The sequence below is a fragment of the Parus major genome, chromosome 14 (genome assembly GCF_001522545.3).
Source record: "Parus major isolate Abel chromosome 14, Parus_major1.1, whole genome shotgun sequence".
Classification (NCBI taxonomy): Eukaryota; Metazoa; Chordata; class Aves; order Passeriformes; family Paridae; genus Parus; species Parus major.
The window spans coordinates 2747426-2773799 of NC_031783.1; the positions used below are offsets into that span (position 1 = coordinate 2747426).

The 26374-nt window shown below is 46.0% G+C and overlaps 1 protein-coding gene across 4 annotated transcripts in view; it reads right to left on the minus strand.

The window, feature by feature from the left end:
- The window catches only part of AXIN1 (axin 1), a 70105-nt gene extending 44087 nt beyond the window's left edge, over window positions 1–26018 (minus strand). For 3 of the 4 annotated variants that reach the window (XM_033517808.1, XM_019008261.2, XM_033517807.1), the window contains exon 1: window positions 23752–24720. In XM_033517808.1, coding sequence (XP_033373699.1) covers window positions 23752–24629 — 878 coding nt within the window. In that variant the 5' untranslated portion in view covers window positions 24630–24720. Of the gene's footprint in view, window positions 1–23751; window positions 24721–25996 lie in introns of those variants that run through there. The other variant, XM_015642944.3, reaches the window with a different exon arrangement.
- Window positions 26019–26374: the final 356 nt, after the last annotated feature.

The following is a 26374-nucleotide window of genomic DNA, read 5'->3' on the forward strand; positions in this document are numbered from 1 at the left end:
ATGCTCTGGACCTAACACTCAGTGTTTTGAAAGACTTCTGCCTCGATGCACGCTCAGCACATCAGCAAGTCTGATCTGGGTCTCAAGTAGCAGGCAGAAAGCTGAGGCTCACACAATGACTCTCTCCCAGGGAGAAGAGCTGTCTTCCAGCACTGCTCTGGCAAAAGCCAGCACAGAAGGATCTCTGTTTTCATGTTTGCATCTTCTGTCTCTTCTAGTACAGGGCCTTTCAATGACACAAGAGGCAATGCAGATGCCCTGTGCACTTTCCTTCCCACCTGCTCTGCTGGCTCCTCTGGCTCAACCCACCCCATGCATGGAAAAGGCAAAAAGGCTGAAGTACAGGCAGCTTCAACTGCAGCATCCAAAAGCTCTGGGAGGCATTGGAAAATCCCTTTCCAGTTCCAATACCCTGTACACTTTGTCTCTTGATAGTTCTCAACATCACCTGCTCACCGTTGGAGGAACTCCACCTCTTCACCTCCTCCCTGTCACTGCACAAAAAGCCTTTTTTTTGGTGAGTTCCTTTTCTGGAGGCTGTGAGAAGAAAGCTGGCTCCCCTAACAATGAGTGCTGAAGGCTCCACGATCAGCAGCAGCAGGAATTGCAGTTTCCTGTCTCTGAAGTCTTAGCCATGAGCTCCGTCACACTTTTCAGGTACTCTGACTGCCAAAACTTTAAACCATGTTCTGTAGAGCATGTGCCATTTCACAAGCTTAGAACTCAGTCATATTGAACAGATTCTCACATGGATGGCAAAACACATGTTCAAGCTGCCAGTATCCCTCCCACCTCCAGCAACCCACTTGCCAAACCCCTGCTTCAAAGTGGGAAAACTGGAAGGTTATCAATGTAAAGTAAATTGTAAGACTCTGACATGAACAAAACAACGTAATTTCCTCCCCCTCTGTTTTTACTGAAATTTGCCAAAATAATTCAGCCTGAGGCAGAATCTCAGTGTGGAAGAACACCAAACAACACAGTCTGATAAAGATACGAGCAACTACAACAAAGTTTTATATAATGGGGAATGTTGGGCAACCATGACTACAGCCACTGCTGCCAGCTCTGCCTATAGCATAAATGAGCAATATTATAACATCCCCATTAATCCCCTCTCCAAAACTACGAGTGAGTCTGGAATATGACTCATAATATCCTTGGCACACATTTTTATCACAAAGTTGATGAAAGCACCCGTCCCTGAACCCATGTATGAAAACTGTAGATAAATTAATCAAAACATGCACCAATGTCTGTGTGAGCCTGCACATTTGCAGCTGCAGCGGTGGGACTCGGGTGTGACATGATGTGACAGCAAAGTGACACTGCTGCCAACCTTTGCTGCTGGTACCTTGTCACATCCAGGGAAGAGAAGACAGCATTTGCCAGTGTTTTTTATTGTAGGAGTGACCTTCCTGGGCTGTGTGTACATCTACAGTGTGATGTAAAACTCACACTGCGAATAAGACAAAAGAAGCTCCTCTGTTGTGTGTGTGTGTGCCATTAACACTCAATGGCATTATCTCCTCACTCAAGATGATAACAGATGTCTGTGTATTCTGCAGATGCATTTGCAGCTTTTAGCAAATAATAAAGGAATTTATGAATTCCACTGTTGGTGACTTGGTGACATGGATTCCCCATGTGCACAATCACTTTCCTGCAAGCAGTAGGGTGACTGCCTGCTGGGATTGCCTACCTCAGTCCAGGTGAGCAGTCAGAGTAAATTATCACCCTGCTTTATCCAGAAGGAAGGAAGAGGACTTCCCCAAGCAGCTATTTCCTGACACTAACCTTGCAAACCCTCCTTCTCTCCGTAGGCTGTATTATCTGGGAAAAGTTAGGGAACTTTGGAGCAAAGAAATATCTGCACAATTCCTTGACTGGGGCCAAGCCCAGGAGATGAGAAGGCCATGCATGTCTGCAAGAAGCTGACCCTGGAGTGTGCAAGAATAATTCTCTTCTACTGCTGGAAATGCAGTTGCACTCAAAAAAATGTTTTGGGGATTTTGTTTTCTGCTGCAAACAGAGGAGAAAGAGGGGCACAAGAGCTCTCAACTACTTGGGCTGCATTTTTGGGGAGAATGCAATTGATGAGGAAGACTTCTGTCCTGCTGGTAGTTTAGGGCAAGTTCAAAAAGTGACAAAACTCTGATCTTCAGTGAAAATGTGGTAAGAATCCAGGAGACTGAATATACCCCCAGAATTGTGTCTGCTCAGCTCCACACCTTAGAGAGAAGACATTTCTATCAGTCCTAAAGAGGAACCAAGGACCATGATTCCATCAGCAGGAGAGGATGTGCTGGAGATCATGAGACCCTAGAAAATCCAATCCTGATCAACCAAACTTTCCCAAATGACAAGAACTAGCAGGCCAAGGTCACCTGTCTGGCTGAAATTCAGCCTAGGAGGGCTGGCTGAACAGCAGTTAGAGACAGGGCTCCTCAAACAGAAATCTGAAACATGTGGAACTTTTAGTTCTAGAGCAAGAAAAGATTTTGACCCAGTTTCAGATTTTAAGTCCATCTCCTAAACAAAAGCAGTTGAAGTTTAAATGAGCCAATTCTGCAGATCATTATGTTGCTATTACACAATTCCTTCTAATCCCTGAAGTGTGGAAGATGTGCCAATGCCAGCCCAGGCACAACTTTGTCATTTCAGCTGGACTTCCATCCTTTCCACTAACATTCTGTTAAACCATTCTTGATGAATGCCAAACACAAAAATCTCCCAAATATTTATTGTAATTTCTTTGGCCACACTATCACAAGTGCCTAAATTCCCCTTCTCAGTTGGAGAGCTATCTAGACCAGAGGTCTCCAAATCTTTCAGCCAAATAAACATCACAAAGGCTCACGAGCCCTATGAGTAGTAAGGGAGAGATTGTTTGTGCTACAAAAGGAACAAAAATGACCAGCCATCCCCCGCTGGCTATTCTCCTCCCCTAAGAACTTGGTCTAATCCCCTCTACCCTAGAGTCCTTAAAAAACAATGTGCCAAGGAAAGGGAATAACTGTTCTGCATACTGATTCCCTGCAGCTTGGACATAGCTTGTGGAGGACCACTGCCAGCCAACTGCTGAGAGCAGCCCCCTCTGAGATGCTGTGCTAAGGGAGAGGTTGCTTTTCATCCCTCTGTCTTAGGGACTGCCCAAAGAAACCCCTCGGGATGGCTGCAGCTCTACTGGGATCCAGCAACAGCAGAGCACTTCCCACATCGTCTTTGTGTCTCCTAAGCCCAGCAGGTAAAAGGACTGAGACAGTCCAAGAAGCAACCTGGCCTCATCCAAACATTCTGGGGAGAGAAGGAGAGAAGGATTCCAAGGAGAACATTTCTATTTCTCTTCCAGTGGCTGCTGGCACAGCACCCTTTAGGTGAGGAGGGTACACACACTCACTGATGTGCCATGCAGGGAGCGAGTGCCCGAGGGACCAAGGGAAACGGGGAGATGAGCCAGAAACACGGGCTTATGGCCACCCCTGTGTGCTCCTGTGTGCCAAGGCCAAACCTGGAAGCACTGCTATATCTAAAAGAAGCCACAGTCAAGAGGGTAACATTATAAACCTGTAAAAATAAAGTTTTACTGCTGCTGACTAGCTGGGACATGCAGAACATGTGTTGCAGGGAACATAGCATGATTTTATTAGCAAACACAAAGCCATTCATGCCGAGTGGCCCAAGTGGGGTGGGTTGAATTAAGAGAACAATAGCAGTTCATCAGATGGCCCTTTCTTTCACATATGTGTTCAACTTACTGCGCTAGCAAATACTTAAAGCAGCTTGGAAATACATTTCCATTCAAAGAGACTCACATTATTAACACATTAGATTGAAACCAAATTAATTGAGAACGTAACCTATTCCTGATGCATTAAATGACTAAATGTAAACCATCAGGCAACCTCCTCCTTTTGAAAACTCACTTTGTGATCAAGGGAATATTTGGCTGATTTAGCCCAAGCCAGCACTTTGCAGCTCTGCTGGGACTGCATGGGATGGTCTTTCAGCAGTGAAGCCAGTGAGTGCTGCATCACTGCCTGAGTGTGTGGGTCACAGCAGAGCTGTGCAGCCCTCGAGGTGTCCAGGGGAAGATGTGCTCAGGCTCAGGCCAATGTAAAAGGAAAAAAACCCACTCTGTTGCATCAGAGGCTGATGCTAACCACACTTCCAATTTGATCATGGATTCAGCTCCCCAAATGCAAAACCAATAGACACCAAAGAGGAAAAGTGGAAACTGCTGCCTAGGGAAGCTTGCCATGTGTGCTGTCTGGAAGTGAGCTGGGATCAAATCCTGCTGTAGCTGGGCTGGGGTTGAGCACACCAAGGCAGCCTGCAGGGAAGGCAAGGCAAGGCTGGCTTTGGCTTCCCCGTTCAGAGCTGCCTGCTGGCCCAGCTGCCTCCCTCCCTGCCTCCTCTCCAGCTCTCCTCCAGTAGCCAGTATTTGTGCTGCTCACTCAGCCCAGGGTGGGAGGGATGAGAAGGGCTGGGACAAGCCTGGAGATGGGATTGGGAAGGACAGACTTCAGAAGTGACAGCAGGCTCTGGCTCTGACTGTCCTGCAATGTGCACTCCTGCAGTGACAAGCATCTAGAGTTGACTCAGTCTTGTTTCATGCCCATTTTTAAGACTTGTGTTTTGCAAAAAAACAAGGTAGATGACTAGAAATGCTGCTGGTTTAGCAACAACCTGCCTACTAAAACTACAGATTAGCTACAGGACACCAGTACAAATGATAAGGCACAACCTTTGTCAAAGAATTCCTAATCTTCTCCAAGATTAGATTTTTGTTCTTCTTAACTGCCAGCTAGACTGCAGGGGGCCAGGCCCACAAACACAAATTAATTACATCAGCTGTAATTCACACCTCTGGATGTGTTTTTAAAGTGCTTTTTCATAAGGCAGTTGGGGGGAAAAAATCTAGTAGTGTATCATACTGAACTACAGGTTTCTGTTGTGAAAGGAGCACAACATGGGTTAGGGCTAGGGTTTCTACCCCACCACGTCAATTCAAGCAGATATAATTTATTTCAGTGCAGGACTGTGTCCATCAACTTGCAGAGTCCAACCAGACACCTCTAAGATCTGTAACAGCAGCAATAAAACAGCCATTAAGAGAGCTGAGCTCATCATCATCATCAGGCTGTAGCCCAGAATTCAGTCCCTACCACACACAAGGGCTCAGAGACAGGAGCTTCCCAGCCACTGCTGAGGGATGTCCCTGCCCTCCATTCCATCACACCACAGGAAAGCTGAAATGCCATGCCACAAAGGAAGATGCTGTTCCTCTGGGAACTGGAAAACCCCCACTCTAACACAAGTCCTAACATTTCCCCTCTTCAACTGAGCCAGCAGGGGCTTCCAAACAACACAGGAGAAGCGTTTTGGCTGTGGCAACCTTTGCAGTACGACCTTGAGGTGAGGGACACAGAGCTGCTGGTGAGTGAGTCTGTGGAGAGCCAGCTCGGTGTCCTGCTGCAACCAGCGGTGACAGACCTGTGTGCAGGGCAAGGCCAGGTAACTGCACTGTCCTTCCCACCACCCAGCACCCTGCAGGGACACTGGGAAACACTTGGTTAATCTTACACTGGTGCAAGGACAATGTTATTTCCCTATAATTCACTAGAAATAAACTGTAGAGAGGTTTGATTTGCTCAGAGAAGAATTCCCCACGGCACAGGGTGATGGCTGAACAAGGATGAGACCCAGCCATGCCCGAGAAGTTTGGGTTAGTCCTGCCTAACCTACACTGTGACAATATCCAAAGGGAAAACCCCAGGCTTCCGTCCTCTCCCTGATTCCTTCCTGCTCCTCCAACCTGGGGACCACAGACAGAGAAAACCACCAGCAGCCCAGGGATGGAGGGGCAAAACTTTGATGAGTATCAGATGATCAGCACCCGGAGGCTGATGGGGAGATAGTGGTCCCAAGCTCATCCTGCTGGAATGGCATGTGAGAAATGCTCATGGCTTTCTGCTTCCCAGCAAACAGGGTGGCAGGGGCAGGATGGGGTAAGGGAACACAGGTTTTAGGCTTTTTTTTGGTGCAGTATTCCTACGGTGACCACACACTGCACAAGAACAACTTCCAATCCAATTAGAAAATGAAAAAAAGCCAACCAAACACTAAGAACTAATTGCTTAAGATAAAAACACCTTATCTCCCAAATGATTTCCCTGACCTTTTGATGCATGGCAATTCTACTCTGAATAAAAACGTGAACTATTTACTCAGGGTGGGATTTTCATGAGGGCCTGTAGGTGTGTCAAGGCAAGGTCAGTAAGGAGAGAGGATTTTTTTTTTTTAATTTTAGTTTTTTATTTAAGGCAAACAGCTACTGCTTGGAAAAGCTAGCAAGGAAATGTCCAAGCCCTCAGATTACCCTCCCGGTCTACAAAAGAAGTAAGAAACTGAAAGTCAAACAGAGGCTGAGAGCAAATGTTCCAAGTTAAATACATTAATCAGTTAGATAATTGGAGTGAAAATGCTGCTCAGTGCCCCTGAAAAGGCCAGGAGACATTAGTAAGGGGAGACATGGCAAAGCAGCAGAGAGGACAGCTATCCTCCATGGACATGAACTGAGGCTATGTGGTGCTCAAGCACTAAGACATGTCAGAAAAGAAATACTCTTTCCTCAATTTGGCATTTTTACAATCAAGCAGCTTTCCAGGCTCAACATCAGAGGCATCTCCTGGGCCTCCATGAGAATCAGAGCTGCTCCTTGGTGCTTATGCCCCAGAAATGCAGTTTGCAACAGCCAGGTGGGTCCCCATGCTCTGCTTCCTCCAGACCTTCCAAAAGTGAGCTGCTTTTGACACAGGGATTTGTTTGGGATGGCAAAGCCTTCCACATGTGCAGGGATCCTGCAGCACCAAGCCTGAGCAAGGATGGTGACCACCTCTGCCAACAGACCCTGCCTATGGACCATCACAGCTACACCATGGTGCTGATGCAAAGCCAAACTCTTTCTTTGCATAGCCTGGAAAGAATTCCAGTAATTTCAACGGCAGGGCATTCTCCCTGCTTGCCATCTCCTGTGGATTTTCAGCACAGCTCCTTGAGGCTGCCAAATGCCAGCTCCATACACTGTACCGGAGAGTTATTCCAAACATTTTCGGCCGGTGTTGTTGTGTGCTGAGGTAGAGCTGGGCGTGAAGAAAGCATTCATTGAGTTAACTCTGTTTTACTCAGCAAGTGGAACAAATTTCATCACCCCCTACAAGTCCATTCTGTTTTCTATTTATACCGCAGCCATTTGGTGCAGGACTCAGGAGCAGCAGGAACAGGTGATGTAATGCACTGTACAAACAGCATTCTGTTCATACAGTGGGAAAATAAAGTGCATTCTCTTGGTTTCTTTGATCACACTTAAAACAATCAGATTAGAAGGCATAGATAACCCAATACATGCTAGAGATGAAAGGACTCTGGAGAAATAAATCACCCAAAGTTAGATATTAAGCAAGATTTCTCTCTCAACAATCAACTTATCTGCAGAGAGAGAAGGAATGACCATGTGGTTTCAAAATCCTGCCAGGCATTTTATTTATTTTTATAATACCATAAAGCTACTCCACCCACTTTTTCGGAATGAACGTTGCATTACACAACACATCAAAGGGACTTTATGGCCTAAATTAAGCAATAAAATAGTTGAGATTGTGCGTTATGCTGAAAATTGGCCTGCTCCTGGTGCCTGGGAGATGGGAGGCGAACACCACATGTTCAGAGCACCTGAAGAAAGCTTGGGGCAGTATGGCCTGAGGTACTGAAGTGTGTGGCACTTGTATTTAATAGCCCAAAGTGAAGTTTGAGGCTCTTGGTGCCTGTTGTAACCCTCTCTTGCTCAGGGGACAGTACCAGCTCAGGGAATGGCATGGGACAGCAGTGCTAGCTTGAAGACCTGGGACATGAATAGGATATGGTCCTTCACATCTGTAACCTTTAAGGTTTGGTTTATAGTCAAAGTTGTCTTGGAAGCTCTGGGCTTCATGGATGTGGTTCCTCACATTTGACAGCCAGCCACGCCTTGGGAAAGGAGATGGGAAAAACCCATCAAAAACACGGAAAGGTGTTGGTGAGGCTGATGCAAGCTGCACTTCTCACCATCTGGGTACCTCCTGCCTCTTCCACCTTGATCAAAATGACACAAAAAATAGAAAGAATTAAAGCCTCTCTTAAAGCATCTTCTGGCTCATGTGCATTTTGAATTGAAAAATAACCAGAAGCTGGGATACGTATGAGGGGTGTGCTGGAGCTAGGCATTTATTTTCCAGGTCTGCCTCAATGCCTTTACAAATAGAGTTGAGAAATGAGAGGATATCAAGAGAGAAGAAAGTTGGCAGACCCCATCACTCCAGAGCAGAGAAGGGACTAGGCAAAGTTTCCATTAGAACATCTTGGGAGGCACAAGAAAAGTCAACTTGCAAGGACACATGAGCTGGCAGTTCCCACACATCCCAGTGTGTGTGTGCCCTTTCCTTCCTGCTCCCAAAACAGAGTTTAAAAAAAAAAAAAAAAGGAAAAAAAAGGAGGTTTAATTAGTTTGGGCCCTATCATGATTTTCTGTGGCCTGACTCATAGCGTTTGATCTCCCAAGGCTGGCGAGAGGTGTTTGAGCCTGCCCTCAGAGCCCCTGGCGCTCCAGCCAAGCACCAACAATGACTAGACAGACTTGAGGGCCACTCCTTCCATCTATCAATAGAGTCACTGTTGGGCAAGCTGACTCACTGCTTTCCCTGAGAACTGCTTGGCACCGGGTCGCCATCAAAAGAGCAAAACTAAAATTAAATAATTCTGTGTTTGCAGACAGTTAATTTAGCAAGAAGATGGTTGTTATTTTAAAGTTTTGTTTTTAGGAGGTTTCTCCAAAGAATGCTTGTGCTGCTCCTTGTGCATGGCAGAACTGGCCAGGAGCTCCTGAAGGACACACTCAAGTGGCTTTCACTTCTCAGTCATGTTCTAAAGGCACAGCGAGGAGGATATTGAAACCCACAGACTGCATGTAAGGAAAACACACATACACAAAAGCTCTGGGAACCCCAGGTAGAGAAGCAGAGCTGTTCATAAACCAGCCTGCCTTGGCACAGCACCTTCCAGGCTTGCAGTGGGCAATGAAAGAGCTTTTAATTTCCCTTTGTGTCTCTGCAAGCCTTTACACAGAACACAGAGCCCCAGACTGGACGTGTCAGTCTACACTGGGTCAGCACAAACAAGCCTGGCTGGAGATAAAGGAGGGGTGAACATACCTGGTGTGATGGTTCTATTCCTGCTGTAAAACACAAAACCTACCCAGAACTTCACAGATTTTCCCAGTAAGTTGCCAGCCTCATTTAAGTTCAATTAAGTTATAATGTTTAATGTCCCCACCAGGACAGATGTGGCTTGGGAAGATGATGACAACAAAAGCTTCAGCATGACTGTGCATGACACAGATCCAGCGAGACAAGAGTTTAGACCTTGGTCACAAAACATACTCCCCAGCCAGGTCACCCCAGGATCCAAGATGTTCCCACACATGCCCTGGTCCTAGAGGAATGCTGGAACAGTTGGGTCAAGGGCAGCCAAGCAGCAGATGAGACACGAGGGCCAAATCCCCAGGCAGAGATGTCTGACTGGGATCAGACCTGCTTTTAGTCTGTAGCAGATCAAGGTTCAGTACAACCCTATTCTCTACATCCAGGTACCATCACACACCAACAAGGATTTGGATTGTCTGTCTCTATCAGCTTCCTTCAGGCTGCTAAGCTTTAATTAACTGACTTCTCTAAGGTATTCACTAACATCAGCAAGCTCTGCAATGTCTTCTGATTAACTGCATTTGAGAAATTAATTCTAAATCAGCCTATTCCTCCTGAAACTTCATGCAATATGACTCAATAAAGAGATGCCACTACCTTGCTAAGACAGCAGCTCTTTGAGGACAGTTTTAGGACTTCTGCACAACAATGCATGAAGATGGTATTTAAGGTTTCCAGGTTCTTTGATGGCCTCAAGGACTTTACAGGAGAGACCAGTCCCATCGCAAACAGGTCATCTGATGCAATTACAAGTTGTGGTGGAGTCCCCAAACTTATCTCAATCAGACACTCTTGATTTCCTGTTTGTGGCATTGACAAATAAAAAGCTCTACATTACAGGTAATTACACTTCACAGAGGACAACAATTAAGAAATAGCCAATTACATTTTACAAGCGCAGGATAATCAAAAGCTTCCTCAAATATCTAGAGTTGCAATAAGTACTCAGAAATGGCAACTCCCAACAAATTGCAGGTAATTTAGAGCAATTTACACAGATGACATATTTCCCTATCTGTGCTCAATACCTACAAACTGAAAAATACTGCAGGAATTCCCGGAACGCAGCACTGCTGATTTCTAAAATTAGTTCACTACCTATTTCCACCTTCACTGGGCTTGAAGGTGAGATGTAGGACTCTGGTCACCACAGTGTAAGGATAAATTAACTACCAGAACACATTTTAGTTCATTTAAAGAATGGGAGGATCATAACATGCATATCAAGTCTAAACAACAATAAAAAGTATCTATTGTTTTTATTTATTTGAAAAATATGCTTGATTTTAATAGTGCATAACTTGATTTGAGCCTTATAGTTTTTAAAGGAACTGTCATGTCCTTTATTTGTAACTCAGTACTGTGGCTTGCACGCAGTCAAGGCAGGAGAACCAGGATCAAACAGCAAATTAAAAACCATTAATTGATGGAGAGGAAAGGAAACATGCCTTTTTCATTAACAACTTTTTACACAGGAGATCTAAAAGCATCCCAAGAGGAACAGAGGAGGAGAGACAGATAAGGATGCAACCTAATGTAGATAGGTATAATACAGCGATTTCATTCCTCACTTTCAGTGCAGTTTTTTTTTTGCGGGGGGAAAACTGGTTTTCCTTGCTCCTATGAGTTGTTGGAACTGGAGTTTTATCTCAGAGCAAAGCTCTTGTATTTCAAGAGTCTCTGCAGTGATGGCTCTCTATCTCCTGGCCACCAATTCAACTGCTACTGCCATTATCTAACCCAAGAGCATATGAATTTCTGCAGGTCTCATTGCTGCCTAAAAACTGTTGAAGTCTCTCAGGATTCCCTTGGCAGTCAGTTAAGTACTAAAATCACAGAGGTATTTGCTGGAAAGGAGCTTTGGAGGAGCAGGGTAGTCTAATCTCCAGCCTGAAGTGGGACTACTGTCTATACCATGTAAGGTGACCACCGCTGATGTTCTTACTGTGAACATGAGTATTCTGAGAAATCTGGTGAGAGAGGTAAAATCCTGATTAGCTATGGCCAGATACTGAAACAGCCTTTTGTGATCTTGTATCATAGAGACCATGGGAAGAGCAAGGAGGAAAAATTAACTCAAGTACGGTAACAATGTGTTTGAAAGAGCCTGGGACAGGCAGCAGCCTGACAGGAATATAAAACCATGGCTGGAGTGAGGGAGCTTGGTGCAGAAGGCTCCCCTCTATCAAAGGGAGACCTCATGAACACCTTGTATGAAGGGGTTGATAGCTTATACAAAGTTTATATCTGCAACACAAACAGGAGATCCTAAAAGAAGGAAAAAGTTATTCTCAAACAATTTCCACCCTAACTGCACTGGTAACAATGTGGTTAGAAAGAGATCCCTCAGCTGTTCTGCAGGACTGTTTTCCTTGTCCTCTGTGCCAAAGGTAGAGTAACCTGATGTTCTACATCCTGTTCACAATTAGCTATTGCTCAGGATTGAATATACTCCTGTTTGACAAACCTGCCTGTTTTATTAAGTCAGAAACTACACTGGTCAGATAATTTCAGATGCTTGCTCTTACAACCCCAATTTTGTCTACTTGGCATATCAATGTGTGTTTATTCAATTTACAAAGAGTAACTATTTTTAAAGTTCAAATTTTAAAGGAACTACATTTTTCTTCCCTGATAATTGCCTTCTGTGGCTTGGCAACATTTTTGTGGACAATAGGTGTTCCTGCCACTACTGTCCCATCTGGAACAAGAGGTTTGGCTCCAGTCCCACCCTCTTTCTTCAACTCAGGCTTCCAGGATGATTTCGAAAGCTGGGAAGTGAGAGGATGATGCCACTCCACACCACCCGAGGCAACATACTACACCCAAGTCCACAGCCCAAGATGGGCTACCTGGGAGGGTTTCTGACACTGCTGGTGCCAAGCCACAGGCAGCAATTAACAAAGGAAAAGAGTTGCTTGTAGCTTGACTGCTGGCAGTGCCCTTGATGGCTCTGGACAGAAGAACCTACACGAGGTGAGAAACACAGCAATCCATGTGGAGCTGATTAAGGGCGTCACCACCAGCGACCAAAACCCAGGTGACCTTGCTGAGGCCAAGCAACTGCTGCCTCTCAAATGCCATCCTACCGCTGGGGGAGGCAAATCCAGGGAGCTGCAGGATGTATCTACCCCTCTCAGCACGTGGAAAAGCTGTGGGCAGGCACTGGAGGACTGCAGGACCAGCTCCCTCACTATAAAACCAGTGGGGTTTCAGCTCAACTCTCCAGAGATCCAACAAGCACCGGAGCACTCAGGTGGGAGTGCACAAGTCAATGATATTTGGAGAGTCAGGTCTTGAGACAAGGGGCTCCAGCACTGCATCTAGAGATGAAAACAGACCAAGGTGGGGCCAGATGACCTTTCTGCCTAGGCTGCTGCAGGAGCCTAAAAGCCTCCCTGAGCTCTTGACTAAAGCTGGAGCTGCTGGCAGCAGGGTCCAGCAGGAGAGGGGCTAGAACAAGCACTGGGGTCTTGGCCTTCCTCAAATTTGCTCATCTATTCCAGCCATGCAGCATGTGGAGCTTGACTGGTGACCTGTCCCAAGGACCAGGGGTACCCTGCTGATCTCTGGAGCAGAGACACAGCTCGAGATGCCCTTCTTGGAGTCCCTTCCCCTCCTCTCCCAGCTCTGCTGTGGTGGAGCAGGGCCCATGCCGCACCTCTGGCTGGAGGAAAACGCACCCTGAACCTGATGAAACTGCAAGGCGTTGGTTGCTTGGCAGTGCCACCCACTGTGATGCCAGCTGCCCTCCCGGCCACACGGGCATGGGCCCTGCCCTGGTGGATGTTATCTGGGCCGGTGAGTCGGGCAGAGTGCTGGGTTAGCATAAAAACAACAACAACAACCTCCAGCTGCTTTCAGTTCAGTGCAGCATATTTCTGACTTCTTGGCAATAACAGAGAGAGAAGCATGTGACAAATACCCCTCTACTCAATAGCACAGGTCTGAAAATAATACTCAGTTTTGCCCAGCTGGGCAGAAAACACCAGCACCTGCAGTGACACTATCAGAGGAAAAGCACCATGACTTCCAGCACCTCTAAAACCAGACTGCTGCACCTGAGAGGGATCTTCCAAAGGAACTTCCCTCCCTTCTTCTCTGGGGTCTCCCCAGACCCCTACAATCCACACAACAGATACTGCTGGAAGAATGTAGAAAGAGGAAAGCAGATGCAGCTTGGTTGTCGTGGTTGTGGGCACACAAAGCTGCTCCCCCATCACCTCCCCACTAGTCCCATCAGACTTTTGTTTGTGCCATGCAGCCTTTGCCATTGCCTAAACCTACAACAAATACTAAAATGGTGTGAGCCTTGTCTCTCTGCCCACCCTGGTGTCAGTCACTGCTACAACAGATTCCACCTCACCAGTGAAAAGCCTGGAGACGGCAAGGCCAGTGGAGACAAAGGTGTGCTGGGTTTACCTTTGAAGGGATTTAGATCTGGAGCACTCAACATGGACAAACTGCTGAGACAGGCATTTACTCAGGTGCATAAACATCACGGGCAGCAAATGCCAGCCTTGCAAGAATTCTCCTCCAAAGCTTAAGAATAAATTCAAGATGTTTTTAAATAATTATGGATGAATCACTTGAAAAAACTTCCTACATTTTATCTTCAGTTGCTGACACTGATCGTGCAGCTGTTTTGTTCATAATGTAATTACACATTCCCACCTACTTGCACTCTCAGGGTGCAGCAGAGTACCTCAGGTAGCAGAAAACCTAAAGGCTGACATTTCCTTCTGGCCTTTGGAAGTGACAGAACAGTTAGCACAAAACTTAATTTATTTGAGGTGGGAGGAGGGGGGAAAGAGAGGCCGCAAGATAATTTCCCTTAGAAGCCCGATGGTCCCCACCCAGAAACCTGCGCACAAAAGAATACTGCCTTTAAACTGGTAGGTTAGGTCTGAGACCAGAGCGAAGGTTTGTCAACCATGACAAGCTCCAGCTTGTTTAACAGTCGACCGGAGGGTTGAAAAGTCTAATAAAACCAAAAGGCCTTCCATAACAAAGCTGCTGCCACTTAAGGAGAACATTCACACCCATTCAGCAGAGCTTTTTTCAAACATGCAGAGGTTTTTGGAGCCTCCAAATGGAGCAAAGAACACCAAAACAGAGCAGATAGAAACTGAAGCTGGAAAAAAACTGAGCAATAAGGAACACACAGGGAACAGTGAGTAACTAACCACGGGAAGAGATAACAAAAATGCTGCATGACCTCCCCTCCCATCACTGGGATGCCTTTCTAAAATAGACACTTCAGCCTGACCACAAGTTATTGTGCAAGGATCACTGGGTGAAGCTGCGTGACCTGTTATCTCCAGGATTACCAAAGGAAAGTTTTTCCCATGCCCATTTGGAAAGCTTCCTCAGAAAGAGGAAGGTTTATATGGATCAGTTTTGCAAGCTCTGCCAGCCCTGTCTGGGGAAGGCCCGAAGCCACTGCTTGGGGACAGTGGAACTAGATGTGTATAAGAGACAGATATGGATCAGTTTTGCAAGCTCTGCCAGCCCTGTCTGGGGAAGGCCCGAAGCCACTGCTTGGGGACAGTGGAATGCTCTTCCTTCTTAAATTCCTCAGTTGGGCTAATTTCCCCAGCCTGAAGCACTCACACCCCCCAGGTCACAAACTTCATTGCATATATCTAGAGGGGAAAATCAGCCTGCTGTTTTACAGTGTGACAAATCCTCCGCTGTAGTGACACATCCACACATCCTTTGCTGCCCATTTCCATCTCGTTTTGCCAGCATTGGTCTTAAGTTCAAGGAACCTTTCAAAGTAGCTTTTCCCAAAAGAAAGCCAAGCTCCACTGAATGTGCAGATGTTCAGAGACACATGAAATCTCAGTATTTCCACAACAAAGAAGGCAGCTTTTCTGTCATTGCTTTTCCATGGTAGAGCTATGGACCAAGCCAAAAAATGACTTGTGGTGATGGTTTTCATTCAGCACTAGATGAGCAGAAGACACACACTGCACACACCTGAGGCTGCCAGCCTACCCAACAACTTCCATCTGTGGCCTTCCTCAAGAAGAAACACTTTTCATTTCCTAAGAAATAAATGTTACAACAGTCACGTGGACTGAATCAAAAGTCCAAAGACCAGACCTCTTAGCCAGAGACCCCAAATTTTACAAAAAAAATTAAAAAGTACATACCTTTGGAAATCCAATCTGAGTAGGGCCATAAGGAGAGTAAGCAGGTTCCAAGGTCATGTTTTACAACCTTTTGAAGCAGGAACGAAGCTGATGCCTGACAGAGACATTTCATGCTGCCATCTGTACAGAGCTTCCCTTTCTCCAACACATTGCAAATGTTACAGTGCAAGAACTTGCTGTCTTTGCTCAGGCAGTCTTTATTTATACACAATAAAGGCCTTGTGCAGGAGATCAAGGCTGTATTTCATCGATTTGACATGATGGTTAACCTGCGAACTTTGCCCCTGCTAATAGAATAATTTCTATTTGTTGATTCCTCTTTTGGGATCCTCGAGGGTAACAGTAGCTTCATCCCAGCTCTCATGCATGTCTAGTGCCAAATGGTTTTACAGCTCTTACTCCTGTGGAGCAGAGCCTGGACAAGGTTGATCAAATGCAGTAGCTACAGCTGGATCCTGACTCCCCACAGCTCTCTCCATGGCTTCTACCTGTATTTCCTAGGAGCTCTCCAGTGACTTGGATCTGATTCATACTTTGCTTGTGTAACCTTGGAGAGGTGATAGAATCATGGAACGGACTGGGTTGGAAAGAACCTTAAAGCTCATCTCGTTCCACCTCCTACCATGGGCAGGGACACCTTCCACTATCCCAGGTTGCTCCAAGTCCTGTCCAGCTTGGCCTTGGACACTTCCAGAGTCAACCACAGCTTGTCTGGTGTTTGGCTACCCAAGCAATCAATCCCACAGAGGTCCCCAAGCAACAGCCTGGACCAGGCTGGCAGCAATGGCAGAACAAGGAAGCTCCTCTTCCAGATAAATCTCTTTCAGTCCAAAAGACTGACTGCCAGACAAGAAAACAACCAGAATTTATGACTGAAAAGGGCAAATCTGTTAAACACTAGAGACATGGTTTTCCAGCAGACCCAACCAAATCTAAACATGGAGTGCTGGAAAAAAGGCAATTTCACCTGCCCAGTTGTACTGCTCTTCTCATTCCAGCACCAGCATTCCACTAAACACATGCTAGAAATAAAGGACAGAAAACTGAACCTCCAGAAAAGAAGGAAAATTAAGATGAAGAGGGGGAGAGGGCTGACTCTCCAGTCTACAACAGGACAGGGCATCAGAGGGCTGAAGGATAAAACCCAGCAGTTTCTGGTATTAGCTCTGGAGGTAGATCCAGGGACTAACATGAGGCTGTGCTGCTAACCAGGAGGTCTCACTCCAGTATTTCAAAGAGGTTTTTTCCTCTAGCTATAGCTTTGCCTCTCTCCACTGCTTATCATCAGGATAGATGAAAGCTCCTCATCTATTAGCTATTTAGATCAGATGAAGACCTTCAAAAAACCTGATACTTTGAGGATAGGTTGTATCTTGGGAGCCAGGGGATCAAGAAATTCCAGGTCTTACCACAAAAGTGTACTCTGGAGTCTTCAAAGGTAAAATCCAATTTCCATGTGGGTTTTACAGAATTTGGATAATCTGACTTAAAACTGCAACGGTTCTACTTAAATTCATTACTGCCTTACAACAGTGAGGGACCCAGACCAGGGCTGAGAGGAATGGTTTTGCTTTTACACACAAGCATGACCTGCAAGAGTTTAGTTTCTGAGTGTGACTTCAGGCAAAGCAGCTCGCTCTGGCACACCAGGGGGAACAAGATGTGTGTCTGCAGAAGAGTCAGACCTTTCCAGAAGGTCCCTGAGCTGGGCATTCAGGGCTGTACCAGTGAAGGAAGGGGCAGCTTTGCACCTGATGAGCAGAGATGGATACTGCAGTGCCCAGACAAATTCACACCTGAGCCATGTGTGTACTGCAAATGAGGAATAAAATGAGCCTTTTCACAAACAAATCACCTCAAACCCAGCTGACTGCTGTGAGAATGTGTATTTCCAGGAGCATGATCTTTGTAGAGTCCAAAGCTGCACTTCCAAGTGAAGCAGGCATTAATTAACTAATTTATGGTGTTAGGATAGATAGTGTTAGACATACTTTGTATTTGAAAAGTTCAAAAGTGTAGCTTTCATTTGGCATTGTTCCACTTCCAAATAATCTCTACCAGCCCTGAAGCAGAGCTCCAACATCCCATTGCCATGGAAGAGGAGGGTAAAGTGGCACCAAGGACACCCACCCTCACCCACGCTGGGCTGGCACAATACAGGCTCTTCCATCAGGCCAGGCTGAGCAAACCTCTGCTCTCAACCAAGTGTCAAATCTTTTCAGAGAGATGCTCAGAATTATATTCACCACCAATTTGACTTTTTAATCATTTCAATTAGTGTGACTAAAACCCTTCAATCAGAACAAAACCAGGGAAAAATAACCCCTCTCCTTCTGAAGCAGCCTGCCTAGCTTAACAGACCATACCAAATTGTGAAGGTTTTTGCTTTTGTGGTCTTCACATATTTCATTTAATGCAGATAATTAACCTCAGTTTCTAATTTCAAATCCTCCACAGAAGGAACCAAAGTGACTGAATACATTCACTGACAGATGGAAAATTAAAATATTACTACAGCTTCTGCATGGCTCAAAAGACAGGGCCTTGCAAAAGATCTTTCTTCTTTTATTTGACTGATTAACTGTAATTTGCTTAATGGATTTAAGGATGAGCCTAATAATCCAATGATATATCCAGGAACCGATTTAGGATATCAGCACCTCTGTTCTGATTTTTTTTTTTAAACACAGCAATTTTCTACATTACACATAGTCCTTTCTGAACCCAGATTTTTCCACCAATTGTAATAAAATCACATCCATGATTTACTTTAAATGGGTGGTGACTGCATGACTGGCCATGCACCGGGCAGCCACAGTGCTGTAACTTCTTGAAACACCTTCTGAATCCCCAAATCTAGGGATGACCCAAGATCATGACCTGTTCCAGCAGCCACTGATCCAGCTCAGCAGGCAGCCAGGATTTCTTGGGAAGGTGGGAAGTCAACAGCTCAAACCTAAAATGGGGCCAGCATGTGTTCCCCCAGCACCCCCACACCACTCCCAGTCCCTATTCCACCAAGTCTGCCCTAACAGGATTTCACAGTCTGTCTCAATAGTTAATAAATCCAGAATCTAACAGACTATTAAAGGAAAACATCCAAGAGGCAGTCATTTTTAAAACGTCCAATGGCAACTAATTATTCAAGGGATTAGTCCATTATAGTAATAACAAAGAAACTCTTAAAACACAAAGCCAAGTTGAACGGCAGATCAAAACCAAGGTGTTCCCACCCTGTGGCCACCTCCTGGGTGACTTCTCAGCGTCCTGGCATTGGTTCAGCTCCCACCCAGCCTTTTAGCAACCCATTCTTTCTGAAACCAGGCAGAACTCAAACCAGTCTCCTCAAAATATAGTATTTCATGATGTGTGCCATCATTGTGAGCACACAACAAAACAGGACCATCACCAGGACTGGACCAGTCAGATCACAGCTTTGTCTAACCCAGTTAGACAAATCTCTAAGGACAGAGATTCCCACCTCTCCTGCTCTGTTCCCAGGCTGCTTCATGCTCCTAAGATTTTTTTTTACCATGTCCAACCTGAATCTCCCCAGGACCAAAAAGGGGGACATACCTTCCCTCTTGGGATTTTAAAAGAAAAGATTTTGTAGCCCAAATAAAATTCAATCACAACAAAACAAGGCTTTGTTTGCTGAAGGAGGGGAGAAAACGCTATTCATTTATCAAATTAGAGTGCTAAAGGCTTAACTACCTGTCTTTATAAAGAAGCCAAAGCACTGATCCATCACCAAACACAAACACACCACTTCTTCATCTTGATTTGTGTGGAGGCAAAGCTACGGGCACAAAAGGTATTCTTCTTCAAATAAAATCTATTTTAAAACTCAGCAGCCACTAGCATAAATACTTTACACTGTTAATGTAATGTAAGCATTTCCACACAGAAGTTTCATCAGCTTAACAACATATTTTAAAAAGCTGGCGTTAACTTCTGTGCAAAAACACCATCAGTCTCTGCCCTGTATATCTTAGAGTGCTCCAGCCATTAAATTACCACTTAGAACTCTTAGCACCAGGCCCTCTCTTGGATTCCCTGATTTCTCTCAAGAACAATGCAGAACCCAAACTATTCTTCTGCAACTTATTTTCTTTAAAACTGGAAATAGCCACCGCTCTACAAGGATTACAAACAGAGTTGTACTGATTACAAATGATACTGTGGGCCCACCAATTTTAACTCAAGATAAGGATTCCCAGCTTCACATATGGGTCTAACATTCAGCAGCTGATTTCTTCCTGCAAACAAGCTCCCATGAAGCTCCAACAGCCTAACTCCAAGATGTACATGTTGCCTCTCCAGCGAAAAGAAGGAAAGTAAGAGGGTAACACAATTTTAAATTTTCCAAACATGACTGCTCCTGCACCAGTGTTTGTGATTTTGCATCCTCAGTTTTCCAGCCAGTCAGTACAATTAACACCAATTCCTTCAACACCACACAGTCTTGAGTCAGAGGTGTGCAATTTAATATTTAATTATGAATGAAGGAGCCAACCTCAAAATTAGGGCTGCCAGCTAAACATCAGCCAGCTCCTTCCTGATGCAGCCCCAGCTTCTGACCGCTGGACCGTTTATGCTCCCTAAGCCATGGAGAGATCCTGTGCTTTCCCTGAACCAGCCTCTACATGTTGGTTTGTCATTGCTTTGTCCCAGACCAGAGGTTGTCACGTCCCTCTAAAGCTTCTTCAGCTTTTCTCCACCTACGTGCTCTGTGAACCCCATCATGAAGTGCTGGCTGTGTGTTTTGGGGAGAGCTGCCCTCCCACGTGTCCAGAGAGGCTGCCAGTGTGTGGGCACAGGCACAAGGACTCTCCTGGTGATTCCTACCAGCCTGGAGAACCACATCACCCACCCTTCTCGTTAGAACCACCAACACTTGTGAAATGCGGTGAGCTTAGTCAGCCCAGCACTGTGGAAATTAAAGGTTGGAGCCAGCTTCTTTAAAAACAACAACAACAACCCCCTGTGTATATCAAAGCCCATGCTGAGAAGTTTCTCCATCCAAGCCCAGCAGCTCCACCACCACCAATCCTCAAAATCCAACAACTGGAGACTTCACCCACCACCACGTGTCCTCTACACACCATCACCCAGGCTTCCTCTTCAATACTATCCACTTCACGGAATGGGCCAAAACACAAAACAACTGGCAGAACTAATGTAAATCTCAGTTTGCCTGGTTTTCAGGAGAGATGAAGGCAGAGCTGCTGGCAGGTAACACCATATGCTCTTCTCTTCCAACCACAGAAGAAAGCAAAGGCAAGGCCTGCGAGAGCGCTGCTCTCCGATGCTCTAGGAGTAGAACGGGAGCGCCTTCCCACACAGAACTAAAGAGAGAGCACAAGAAACGCACCCCACCAAAAGACACAACCAAACCACCAAATGCCCAACTTTTTCAGAGGCTGTGTTTTCCTGAAGCACTCAAAAAGCAGGCTGCAGGCGGTTCTCAGGCACAGGTTTAATTTCTGCTCTCCAGCTCCGAGGAACGCTGTCCCGGCGTGTCGGAAGAAGGTTAATGAACGATTTAGCCGCCCTCACAACCACGTTAGTGTCACTTTCGGAAGCTGCGAGTTAATGCCCGAGATCTTCGGGGGTTGCCCTCTTTGAAGTTCACTGATCCATAACCAATGTCCAATTAATTTGCAGGAGCCTAACGATAATGACTATTGGCCTTTTCCGATGCATACAAAAACACAGTGGGTAACAGCGATGCTTTTGGCTTCAGGGTATTCTCAAATCTGCCTGCACATTTGCGCACCTTCAAAAATATCCAGCGCTAATAACGGGTTGTCTTCTGCCGTTTGAGGAATTTTTTACATTTGTTCTCCTGAGAGCAGAGCTACTGCATCAACATTTATGAACTTTCTGCTGAAAAAAAACCTGGAGCTGATTCAAGATGCTCATTTGCTAACAGAGGAATACTTCTATTGCATTTGCTTAGATTCTTCTTTATTTAGGGTTTCCATGGAAGCCAAGGAATAGAAGTTCAATCTTGGGAAGATTAAACAGGCCCTGAGATATAATGCAAAACAGCTTATTTCAACATTCCCCAAAGAAGAGAAATGAGAAATTCTTCCACACATATGCCAAAAAAAAAAAAAAAAAGGTTTGTGGAAATTTTCAAAATAAATTGGGACCCAGCTTTTCAAATGCTGCATGCAGCCATTGCTTCCTGCTGCAAACAGCTTCCCCAGCTTCCAGCACACTTCCTCAGGTGAGAAAGCAAATGAACAAGAAGTCTGCAGGATAAAGATGCTACAGCTTAAAAATCAGCTTGTTCAAGACAGCTATTGCTATACAACATCCAGGAAGAAGGTTAATTCAACCACAAGGTCTTGCTCAAAGAGCAACAATCACCTCATAAATTAGTATCTCAGCAGTTTTTGGAATAAAAAAAAATGCAGAGATTATGCAGTTCAGTAGCATCTTCCATGGCTCTGAACACCACAGAAGCTGACAGACCAACATTTAAAAAATAAAATAAATCCCTTATGTTCAGCTACTTCAGGCTGAGAAGTGACTCCTGTTCCGGTGAGAATGGCAAACATTTCCTTGCCTCTCTACCCCACAGGTCAACAGAGTGTCAGTAGCCACAATGACAGGCACTACAGGACACTACAAATTAATAGCCACGCATTTTCTCTGATCTCCATCCTCCAGGTAAAGGTTTATTTCACGTTGTTCCAATCTCCTATGAAAATGTCCAGGACTGATGAACTTTACTTCAAAACACTTCTACTTCACAGCACATTTCTTAAACCATTTTCCAACCTGATAGAGATATATTCCGATAATGGGTAAAATGCATCTTTTTCTTGAAGCTGGAACTAAACAGCTCAGTGTCTTGCACAGGATTTCCTACCTGGTCTGGTAAGGAAACTAAACACAGCTGACCCTCAAGTAAGTTATTTTCAATCTTAACACAATTATTGCTTAAATAAAAAGACAGTTAAATCATAGACTTTTCTAATCCTTCATTTATGGTGAGCACCCAAGTACTCAGTGAAATGCACTTCAAGACACATTCAAGGTTTTTATTAATTCCCTGGGAAAGTCCCAAGACACCAGGATATTTTTTTCTGACTCCTGATTAAAACAGCAGGAGCCCACATGAATTCCCTTTTTTCCCCCCTCCCCAAGAGTTTCACGTACAACATCCCCTCCTCAAAATCTCTAAGAAAACAAGAATCAAACCAAGAACATTTTGCCAGCTGAAAGGCACTGAGACCTTGCGTGGGGCGGGATGCGCTTCCAGCTGCCAGCCTAAAGGGATGGCCGAGGGAGATTAAACACAGAAATGCTTTTCATAAAGCAGGAGGCTTTGAAGAGGACAGTTCAGCTACTTCATTTCGTAATCTTCACAAAGCGTCAGATTTTAGCCTAAGCAGGTCTTAAAACAAGGAGATTTTATTTAAAAAGGGGGGGAAAAAAAAGTTGGAATGTGTTCTGGCCGGGTTCTGTTGATTCAGCAAGGGTTAGACACACACATGCTTATTGATCCCAGAGAGCTCCCTGCTAAGTTAATTGTCTGGAATTTTAACTGAGCTCTCAGCAAGTTTCAAAATCCATGTTGGCTGGAAGTGGGTGGGGGACCCAGAAAAAAACAGGCTGCAGAACTGTGCAAGTACTACAGTTAAAAAAACCCAGCAATTACTTTCATGAAGGGAAGAGCTTCAGCGGGGCATGGTTTTTAACTGGATTTGGGGATTCTGACACTGACTGCTAGAATTTAGTGCTGGAAATCTCATATGCAAAGCAGTACCATTATCAGGGAGCACCATCAATGCTCCTTCACTCCTACCCACACCACCAAGGTGAGGATGTCTATCTCCTGTGAGCTCCCAATTGTGGCTCAATTTCTGCACAGGAAGTGTCACCACCAGCTGTACCTGCCCATGTTACAGTACCTGAATAGTGACCCTCTGCCGGTGCAGGCTATGGCAAACCTGGCACTGCAGCTCACCCAGCCACCTGCATGTGCACGAGGGCTGCCCATGGCTTTGGACTGCCCACCAAGCCCTACTTGCCTCCAGAACATCTCCAGCAGCAGTTTCTCCAGGTGAAGAACATGCTGCAGGGATGATCTGCAACTATCAGACAGGAACAGCTACAGACACCTTTAGAACAACCTGTGATTAGTTTCAAACAAAGCTTTGCATTCCATCAAACCATTTGGCAAAGCCATCCTGTACCAGCGTGGATGCTCCTCAGCACCTATGGTCTTCCAAGGCTTCCCATGGCCATGGGAGCCCCCCAACCCATTCCCCACCTACCTGAACTCCCTGCCCTCGCTGTAGCGCCGGGCCGGGGCCGCGCGTTGCGTGGCCGTCTCCAGAAGCAGCTTCTGCGTGAGTCTGCTGGAAGGCGCCGAGTCCCTGCTGGCCTCGGGCTCGGCCTCTTGGTCACACTTCCACTCCTCATCCTCATTCAGAGTTGGCAGATAACCAGGTAGCCCTTTACCTGTCCCAGACCCTGAGCTCGGATCACTATAAATTTTTGGACTTTCCCCACCTGTCCTTGTGTATTCCAAATAAATATCCGACTTAAGGAACAAAGGGTAGGTATTGTCTTCTATCATGCACTGAATCTCTGTTTGGGCCTGGTCAAACATGTCAGGGTCAATCTGCAGTTTCATGACACAGTCTTTGATGAAGCTTTTTGTGGCCGGTTTGATCTGCCGGGACACAATGCCATTGTTGTCGAGGATGTATTTTTTGTAAATGGCTTTTGCCAGCTTGAGTCTTTTTTCCTCATTAGACACACACGGCTCCAGCTTCCTGAAGCCACTGCACGCAAACCAAAAGTCCAGCAGATCTGCACAGTCCTCCTGTTTCAGGAAAGTCCTGAAGAGGTTGATGCCATCTTGATCATCCAGCAAGGAGTGCAGTGACTCGGCCCACTTCAGGTAGGGTGGAGTTGGCGAAGCACTCCCCTCGGGCTCGTACCCCAAATCCAAATCAGAGCGCCTCGGCGTCGCTGTGGACGTCTCACTTCTGACCACATCACTTTTACCGGAGTAGAAACCATGGCTAACTGGTCTTGGGTCTGTGGACACGAGCTCCCCCTCCTCACCAGGAACTGGTGGCCTTGGTGCATCTTCAGTGAAGCTTCCTCCAAGGTCCAAGGGGAAGCCTTTCCCCTGGATATTCATTTTTCTGGTCCTTGCTTGCGTGGGAACAGTGGGGGATGAGAGCCAATCTCAAATCAATATTTGTAGCTCCAAGGTGAACAAGTTTGTTCGGCTGAAAGAAATGAGGAAAAAATAAGCGAGTATCACTGGAGATAAACACTCTAAAACAACAAAATAGTGGTTATGCTCTGCATCTTTACTGTACTAACACCTCTTTTTCAGCATAATCAATGGTTTGGTAACTTCTGGGAACACAGAATCGAGCTCAGACCAGGCAGAGGCTAAAAATGACAGTTACAGGATATCCCAAAATTTTACATCCAGAATTTGGCAACACTGATACAGCTGACACTATGTTAAAACACCAGCCAATTTCCCAACATCAGTGGTTTATACATGATCCTGGCACATGGCAGCCCACATCCAAGAGATCCATACTCAGGTACCACAGGACACATGCCATCTTCTGCACTGCCACCAGCTCCTCTGCACTGCCTACCTGGACAGGACATATACCAGATCATACTAAGGCAACAAGTTTTTATCTGCCTATGGATCTAGGAAATTCTTATCATTAAACAGGAATTTAAGGCTTGTGAAAATTATTTTTAAAGAACATCCAGTTAGTCCTGAAAGCGGGGCTGCACCTTAATCAAACACAGGTGGCTTTCGTACGCTCAAGTGACATACCAGCGCCACATTCCTCACAAATCTCTGCGTTTCAGAAATACGCCGCGTCGCCTCGTCTAGCTCTAGGGGAATCCAGATGCATCGTTGACCCTAATATTTTGGGCATCTGGACTGCATTCTTGCTGCAGATGGGCATGTTAGTACAGGAGCTCAGTTCTAGCACTGCTTTTTGCAGGCAAGCCGTTGAGAAAAGGTTTATTTTTATGCTAACAAAATTGCATGCTACAAGCCTGGGAAAATTTCAGGTCATCAAAGGAAGATGAGAAAACCACCTTGACAAGGAAACCTGATCAAGTACGATGTTTTTAAAGAAAAGCAACGAGTCAATATGGAGGATGGAAGGTATGGGAAAGGCAGGGAAGGAAGAAAAGGGCAATCCCTGGGTTGCTACTTCTGCGGCTCAAATTAACCTCATCATTTAAAGCGAGTAGCAAAAGCCTTGTGTTACTGAACAGCCTCAGCCTCTAAGCCCCAAGTACTGCAGAGCACCAGCAGCCTCACAAATTACTCCTTCCACTGGATTAACTCAATTGCATGTAAAAACACACCAAGAAAGACGCATTCTAGCTCGCCCTCCCTCTCAAAGCAAACCCCACAGTAACGAACATCTTCGGGATGCTTTACCATTTTCCCCCCATTTCCTGATCCTGGCTAAACCAAGAACCGCCGCAGAAGCCGTGCCTGTCCTTACAGCCCACCTGTCCATCGTGAAACAACCCAGCGAGCCCAGGAGCGGCCAGCGAGGATGGCTGGGCCCCTTGAGGAGCGCGGCTGAAGCCAGCGCCGCGCTCACACCCGGCCCGAGCCCCCGGCACGCAGCCCCTGCCCTGGCACCGCGGGACTTTGGCACCACGGGGCAGTTCTGGGTGGTGTTCACCCCGCTTCTGGAAACGAGCGCAGGACTCGCCCTCTCGTTTGCGGTGCAAGTCCCCGGTGACCCCCGGCCGGGTGAAGGGGACGCCCGGGGCAGCGGCACCGCAGCCCCACAGCCACGCCGGGCATTGTTGCGGCGGGGCGGCGCTGGCTCCTCGCCCCGGCCGGGGCAGCCCCGGGGAGCCTCCCGGAGGACACGCGAG